Source organism: Zootoca vivipara, chromosome 1 (assembly GCF_965207765.1).
Source record: "Zootoca vivipara chromosome 1, rZooViv2.hap1.1, whole genome shotgun sequence".
Taxonomy (NCBI): Eukaryota; Metazoa; Chordata; class Lepidosauria; order Squamata; family Lacertidae; genus Zootoca; species Zootoca vivipara.
Genome location: NC_142582.1, coordinates 102413384 through 102421184, shown reverse-complemented (window position 1 = coordinate 102421184; position 7801 = coordinate 102413384). Strand labels below are relative to the sequence as shown.

General features: G+C 41.7%; 1 protein-coding gene across 15 annotated transcripts in view; it reads left to right on the top strand.

Annotated features, from left to right (window-relative positions):
* Positions 1-247: 247 nt before the first annotated feature.
* RALGAPA1 (Ral GTPase activating protein catalytic subunit alpha 1) overlaps positions 248-7801 on the top strand; it is a 131390-nt gene continuing 123836 nt past the window's right edge. For all 15 annotated transcript variants that reach the window (XR_015950508.1, XR_015950509.1, XR_015950506.1 and 12 more), the window contains exon 1: positions 248-790. Coding sequence is in view for 11 of the 15 variants with exons in the window: in XM_035109320.3 (XP_034965211.1) it covers positions 685-790 (106 nt within the window). In the remaining 4 variants the exon portion in view is untranslated. The remainder of the gene's footprint in view (positions 791-7801) is intronic.

The following is a 7801-nucleotide window of genomic DNA, read 5'->3' as shown; positions in this document are numbered from 1 at the left end:
GAGGCTTGGCGGCACCCAAAAGACCAACAAATGTATTGCAGATCACGCCATAGGAAGTTCGACAAGTTTTCAGGGTGCCACAAGACACTCGGCTGCAGGTGGTCGACGTCCGAGCTCAAATAAATCACGCCACACTCCTCTGCCCTCAAGAGACCCCATTAATAAAGGCTCCCCCAGCACGTAAACGGAGGAAGCCGAGCGACGCCGGAAGAACCGCCTTCCCTTTGAGTCCCCCGGCTATGACGTCAAAGCAAAGGCGGTTGCCATGGGAAGCCTGGAATTCGCACCTGACGGCTGTCGTGAAACGTTGGTGAGGGGGCAGTGCTCGGAGAGTAAGGGAGAAGGAGGAGGAGGAGGAGGAGAGAGGAGGAGTAACGCGGTGCTGCGGAGCGAGAAGCCCTAAGTCAGCCCTGCCTACCTCGCCACAGCCGCCGCCAACCCTCCCTTCACCAACCCCGCGCGCCCGAGAGCTTCGAGTGCGCCGGCCGCACCCGCCCCTTCGGAGCCTCGGAGCGCCGCCGCCGCCGCCTGCTATGTAGGCTGCGCTGACCGGGGGCACGGATCCGGAGGCCGCAGCGCACCTCAGGTTTCGCCGGGGGTCTCGGCGGCGTCGACTGTACGAGGAGGAGGGCGTCGGCGAGGACAACAGCGCGGCTGCCAGCCCCGGGGGCCCCCGCAGGCGGGATGTTCTCCAAGAAGCCTCACGGCGATGTGCGGAAATCCACGCAGAAGGTGCTGGACACCCGCAAGGACCCGCTCACCCGTCTCAAGCACTTGCGCGTCGTTATCGGTGAGGAAGGGGAAGCGGGGGCCCCGAGGCCCTGCTAGCTGCTGAGGGTCTGGAGGGGGCGGGGAGAGGGGGGGTCTCGGTTGCAAGGAAAGAGGCCGGGTTTGAGAACCCCTTGCTGGGCTGGGCTGGGCTGGTGCCCGAGCGGAGGGGGGGGGAGGCCGTCCCGAGAGCTTTCTCCTCCTCCCCTCCCTGCCTTATCTTTGCTAGAGGTGGGTAGGAAAGAGAGGTTGGACGGTGCTGGGGTGCTTTGAAGTTGGGGAGCAGCTGCGTTTTTGCCGAGAGGTGAGGAGAGGGGGGAGAAGCTCCATCCCAACTCAACTCTTTTGTTGGCATGACAACCCTGACACTGATGGCACTGTGGGAAATGACAGGCGAGGAATACCTGGAGAGATGAAAATATGCACCAACTGCCTGTTTTTACACACGCCCATGCTATTTACACACGGTCACACACCCATGCCTGACTTGCGTTGCATATATTAAGATGAAGCAACATTATTGCCCTGTGTTGCGATAATGTTTTGGGGGTTGTTGACTGCTGGATAAATTGGAACAGGCTTTCATAGGTGTGATTGGGGATGGTTGTCAACCCTGTGCTTTGAGTTTGTGTTTGGGCATGTCTAGAATGTCTTAACTTCGTGGAATCTGGTGTAGGGTTTCTTGTCTTCTTATGCTTACTGCCCAGAGTAGGACTTAGTTCAGGCTGTGCAGTCTCTGAGAACACAAAGCTGAAAGTTAGGGACACAAATTGTTCTATCTATGCAGTTTGGGATCTTGTGTTTAGCTCAAGAGTGTTTTCGGGCAAATATGCCCCAGGAAGCTTCCCGCTTTTCTACTAGTGCATTCCAGCACCTGCCTAGGACTATGGAAAGTTTCAGGAAGTGAACTCTTGGATGGGCTCTGATACGGGAGATTCATTGGTGCGAGGTGCCCCTTACTTGTATCTATTTGTGGTCCAGTTTGATGAAAATATGTATTGGAATTGTTGTCTTTGGTTGGTGACATTCATTAAAATAAACACAGCATATTATATAGTTCTAGTATTGGGGTGTTGGAAGGGGCAGCATAAATTAACTAATCTAAATTAACTAATCCCTGAGACAGGAACTCAGATACTTGTTTTGACCTTGTAAGCCCAAGGGTTTGATAGCATTGAATCTGACTGCTTTTTTTCTACAAACTTGTTACTCACTCATGCTTGATTGAAGTGCATTATTCCACATGTTTTCATGATGAGTTTTCATTCTGTTGGTTTTGCAGGTGTCAGCTTATTTAAGATGAGTACTTTATGACAAGTGTATGATAAAATGCAGAATCAAAAATGTTTCAAATTACTTGAGTCTTCATCAGAGTTGCAGTCCTATGCATGTTTACTCGAAACTAAACCACACCTCATCCATTGGGCCTTACTCCCAGGAAAATGAGAGTTGAATTGTATCCTGAAGCTTGCATATGCAAGCTTGTATATCAGCTTACAATTAACAGAATCACCAGCTGGTGATACACACACACACACACACACACACACACACACACGTACGTGTGTGTGTGTGTGTGTGTGTGTGTGTGTTAGGGTATCTACTGGAAAGAACCCTACTAGTATTCAGTATTCTAATCTTTGCATTTATTTTTATTTATTTTCATTTCTATACTTTCTTTATATATCTATTCTTTATATAGATAAGAAAAAATCTCAAAGTGGTTTTCAACACATTAGAGCATCATATAAAACAATCCAGAATCATCTTCTTCTTTGGCAATCACTTGTAGCTGTAAGATTGTCTTCCATTTTTGTTTTGACTACGTCAAACCAACACGGCTACCTACTTGTAACGGTCTTAACAGTGCGTCTGTAAGTGACTGTAGAGGCCAATTCTGGATCCACATGTCCTTCCACAGTGGGGACATAGGTTTCTGGGTGGGAGTTGATCACAGTGAGAGTTTGCGAAACATGCCTTCCTCTTAACTCGTCCCTCCTTTTTGCCCTGAGTTTATGCTTCTTCAATGTCCATGACACCTTTGGTAAAGGCTGTTTTCCAGTTGGAGCGCTCGCAGGCCAGTGTCTCCCAGTTACCAGTGTTTGTTACATTTTTAAGGATTTGCCTTGAGAGCATCTTTAAACCTCTTTTGTTGTCCATCGGTATTTCGCTTTCCATTCTTGAATTAGAATGGAGTAGTTGATTTGGAAGACGATAATCAGGCATCCGAACAACATGACCAGTCCAACAAAGTTGATGTTGAAGAATCATTGCTTTGACATTAGTGATCTTTACTTCTTCCAGTACTCTGACCTGTCTTCCCAAGTGATGTGTAATTTTTTTTGGAAACACCATTGATGGAATCTTTCATGGAGTTGTAGATTGCGTTTATAAGTGGTCCATGTTTCACAAATGTAAAGTTGGTAGTACAATAGCTTTGTAAACAAGCATTTTGTTTTCCCTGCAAATGTCCTGGCCCTCAAACACCCTGTGCTTCAATCAGGAGACTCACACAGCTCAGACTATGCTGGATTTCAGCATTTATGTCTGCTCTTTTTGAAACATGACTGCCCAGGTAGGAAAAGTGATCAGCACTTTCCAACGTTTCACCATTAAGTTGGATTTGTGATGCTGTAGAGGGGTCGTTTTGTGCTTGTTGGTGCAGCATTTTGGTTTTTTGGATATTGAGCGATAGACCAAGTTTTCCATAAGCTGCTGCAAAGATATTTAGGATGATTTGGAGGTCATCCTCTGAGTGTGCACACACTACATTGTCATCAGTATACTGAAGCTTTGTGATGGAAGCTACGGTATATTACTCTTTGCTTTCAGCCTACTCAGATTAAATAGCTTTCCATGTGTTTGATATATGATTTCTACCCCAGTGGGGAGTTTCCCTTCGACAATGGCGATACAGTTGGGGCGATAACACATCCCTGTTTAACACCTGATTCCACTGTGAATGATTCACTTTGAGAGCAGTTGCTATCTGCATTTATCTGGGCAGCTGATTTTCAGAAGGGCAGTACGTTTTACAGTGTCGAAGGCCTTAAAACATTACTGAAGAAAGTCAAATATTAAGTATACATTCAAAGCAACATAATTAACAGGAAACCAAAATATTATTTTAAATATTTCACAATAAAACATTACACAGGAGGTCACTTATCCCATCATTGTGCATAAACCAATACATTAAAAAGTTGTTTTGCTAGAAAGGTACCTTGAAAATGCCAAGATTGTATTATCATTTGTATTGTGGGTAAAATTTCAGTTCTGGGATTCAGATATATGCCTGCAGCAGAAATTCTCATGTTGGCACTGTTCTTCAAATTGTTGTAGAAAAGTTCCTTGGAGATTTTGTGGAAAGGGGACTTGGTTTCAGGATATATCTTCTTTATTAATGTTTATTAAATCTGTATAACACCCTTTATTCATAGATCTCAGGGTGGTTCATGACATAAAATTGAGATATAAAAAACACATCTTGAGATGTTGTGTAAGAGAATACACAATGCCTTGTGCTTGCATGCATCTTGAGATTTTTTTGTGGCTCTATGTAAGAGATGGCACGAGTCATTGCACTAGCACCTTTTTCAGACATTGTGGAACAGATTGTAGAATGGTTAGCACTACAAGAAGCACTTCGCTTTTTTGTGCTAAGTCAGGAAAAGCCCTTTTGCTCACAGAGCAGCATCGCTGGATCAAACCCATTGATTGTAGCTGCATTTCAAAGGATACCATAGAATTGACCTCTGTTTGCCCAGAAATACTTCTTTGTATGATATATTTTAAAGCAGTTTCTGTCCTGCTCTTTAGATAAAACCTTTCAGCACAGCAAGCACAATAGGTCTAGGTGCCACTTGATAAGCTGTCTTTAAAGTAGGAAATATTAAAAGCAGTTTCTAATGCAGTTCTTGAGTAGGAGAGAAGCACATGCTCACAGGTGTTCTCTGGATCACAGCGTATCTAAATATTTTTTGGTACCAGAGTGCTATAGTGGATGGAGTGTTTTATTTGAAAGTGTGGGGCTATATAAAAAAAGATCCAGTCTCACTCAGTTATCTGAACTATTTAGTGACACTATCCCTAAGGCTTTGAATGGGTTACAGTGTTAGAAACATACAATCAAATTTCTATTTTTTAAAAAAATCAAGATTTTAAAAAGCCTGCTTTTTAAATCTCATTCCCAGTTAGAGGCTTAATGCTGGCTTAATGCTGGCTACCAAAAGCAGAAGGCTTTTGACACATGCTTGGATTTTAACAAGACTCTGAAGGAACAGTGTTTACTTTATTGTGAAACCTCCAATGAGAACATTTCTCTGTGCCCACAACAATTATCATGTTTCATTTTATGCATAGTGATCAGATCAATTGGAAGTTACACTTCTCAGAAGAGTAAGTTTGTAAAGATGTTTCCAGTTGTTACATTGTCTACTGTTTTGAAACGCATGGATGTTAACTATGCATTGTATTATTCCTGATGAAAGAACTGTGTGCTTAAAACAAAATTATTTTAAATATATTTATTATACAGAAATTCATTGTTTCATGACTGAAACATTAAGTACTTTTTGTCACCTTTGCATTGCAAAGAATTTGCTACATACTATTTTGAAATGCTGTATGTGTTGTGTATGAAATATATATTGTGTATTCAGGTAGTACCACCACCTGTTACTTTTAATTTTATTTGTGGCTTTCAGGAAGTACCAGTATGTACATTCCTAGCCTTTGAAATTGGATCCACAGTATCAGAGGTTTAATTTGGAGGTGATAAGTTGATCCATGATTTAAACAGAGACTTCTCTGAAAAGTAGCAATAGGGACACCTGACCCTTTCTGTCAGTGTTTTGAAAAGTTGCTCATTGCAGTGTTATAATGTATGATCAGACTGTAGTCCTATAGAATTCTGTGAGTCTTCTGAAAAATGTTGAACTGGCATTAGTTTGGCTACAAAGACTGGCGTACTACAAAAATACAATGTCATGTTAATTTTGCATGCTGAAAAATATCTAAACATTTCACATTTTTCCCGAATGGCTAAAAGTATTGGAACTCCTATATGTGATTTGTTGGGGGTTGGGAGGCAGAGCAGTAAAATTTATTTAGGTTGCAATCCTATGTAAACTTGCATGGGAATAAGTCCAGTTGAAACTAAATTGCTTTTCTTCTGCATAAACATATTAGAGTTTTGCTATTAAGTGTGTTTTTAAATGTTATATTCAAAGGGCTGCATCAATGGGGTTGCTCAGCTTTTGTAAGTGAAACAGGGAAGGGAGAAGTTTTGGCAGTGTCTCTTAAATCTTCTCCAGGTGGTTGGGGATCCTCAGGAGCAGGACTGAGAGAGAATTGCTTGCTTGCTTATTTACCGTGTTTCTCATATTATAAGACATGTCTTATATTTATTTTTTCCTCAAAAACACACACTATGGCTTATTTTCAAGGGATGTCTTATTTTTTTCCTTCTCCTCCTGCCGCGGCCGGCATTGCTGCTGTGCCTATCACTATGTCTTATTTTCGGGGTATGTCTTATATTCCTTGAATGCTTAAAAATCCTGCTATGGCTTATTTTATGGGTATGTCTTAAAATATGAGAAACAGGGTATTTATTTATTTATTGCATTCGCATCCCACCTTTTTCTCCAAGGAGCTCAAGCTGTACTTCCACCTCCTCATTTAATCCCTAAAACAACCCTGTGAGGTATGTTAGGCTGAGAGGCAGTCACTGGTCCAAGGTCACCCAGTGAGCTTCATGACTGAGTAGGAATTTGAACCCTAGTCCAACACTTACCATTACACCACACAGGCTGTCTTTCCAATCCACTGATGGCAGTCATACCATCAACTGAGCACTGCTGGTAGATACTACCCAAATAAATCCAAAGTTTTACTTGGAAACTGTTTTTATTGGAATGCTAACAGCGCAGTATTAAACGTGTGTACTCAGAAGAAACCCACTTTAATCCTTTCTTCCATGTAAGCCACATAGAATTGCAGCCTAAGGAATAGTATGTCCCCACTTTTTTTAGATGTTAAGGGTTTATGGAGACACTGAAAATGCCACATTTTCCAACTTTGATTTTAGATTTGAGTTGCATTATCTTCTAGTATTTTACATTTTCTAGTATTTGCCACCCCACATCACTGGTCTTACTGTATTTTATTTTTAAACGCCGGCTCCCTCGGCCAATAATGCGAGATGAGCGCGCAACCCCAGAGTCGGTCACGACTGGACCTAATGGTCAGGGGTCCCTTTACCTTTACCTTTTATTAACTTTCTATACTGCCCCTCATCTGTGGGAAACAGGGCAGTTTACAATATAAAAACACAAAAATACATAACATAATAACAAACAAAAACAGTCCATACACACCCCACAATTTTAAAAGCCATATACTGTATTATTTAATTAGGCAAATTTTGCTGACTATTCCTGCTTACCTGGAACATTCCTGAGTTGGAACCATAGTAGAATTCAGCAGAGGAGAAAGCTGAATAAGTTTATTTTTCTGGATAGCTAATAAGAAGTGTAAGTTACCCCAATGAAAGGATATCTTAAATCAGAAATGTATTGTGCACTGTAGAACATATTGGCACTTTGAGAATTTGATCTCTTTGGGGTTTTTCTTTGAACCATTTCTGCCACAAGAAAATTAGTTTCTTCTAGATCTTCAACCCATTTAAAACAATTTTTAGTTGAGTAATCAATTCAATTTGTATATGGGTAAAGATAATATTTCTGAAGCAAGAAGTATATGATTAATCAATTAAACCTTGTTACAGGTAGGTAGCCGTGTTGGTCTGCTGTAGTCGAAACAAAATAAAAAAAATTCCTTCCAGTAGCACCTTAGAGACCAACTAAGTTTGTTATTGGTATGAGCTTTCGTGTGCATGCACACTTCTTCAGATACTTATCTACGATACTTATCTAGGGTGCTACTGGAAGGAATTTTTTTATTTTGTTTCAATTAAACCTTGTAGCTCTAGTCACCTTCTCCTGCTTGTCTTAAACTAATAGTAATGGAGCAA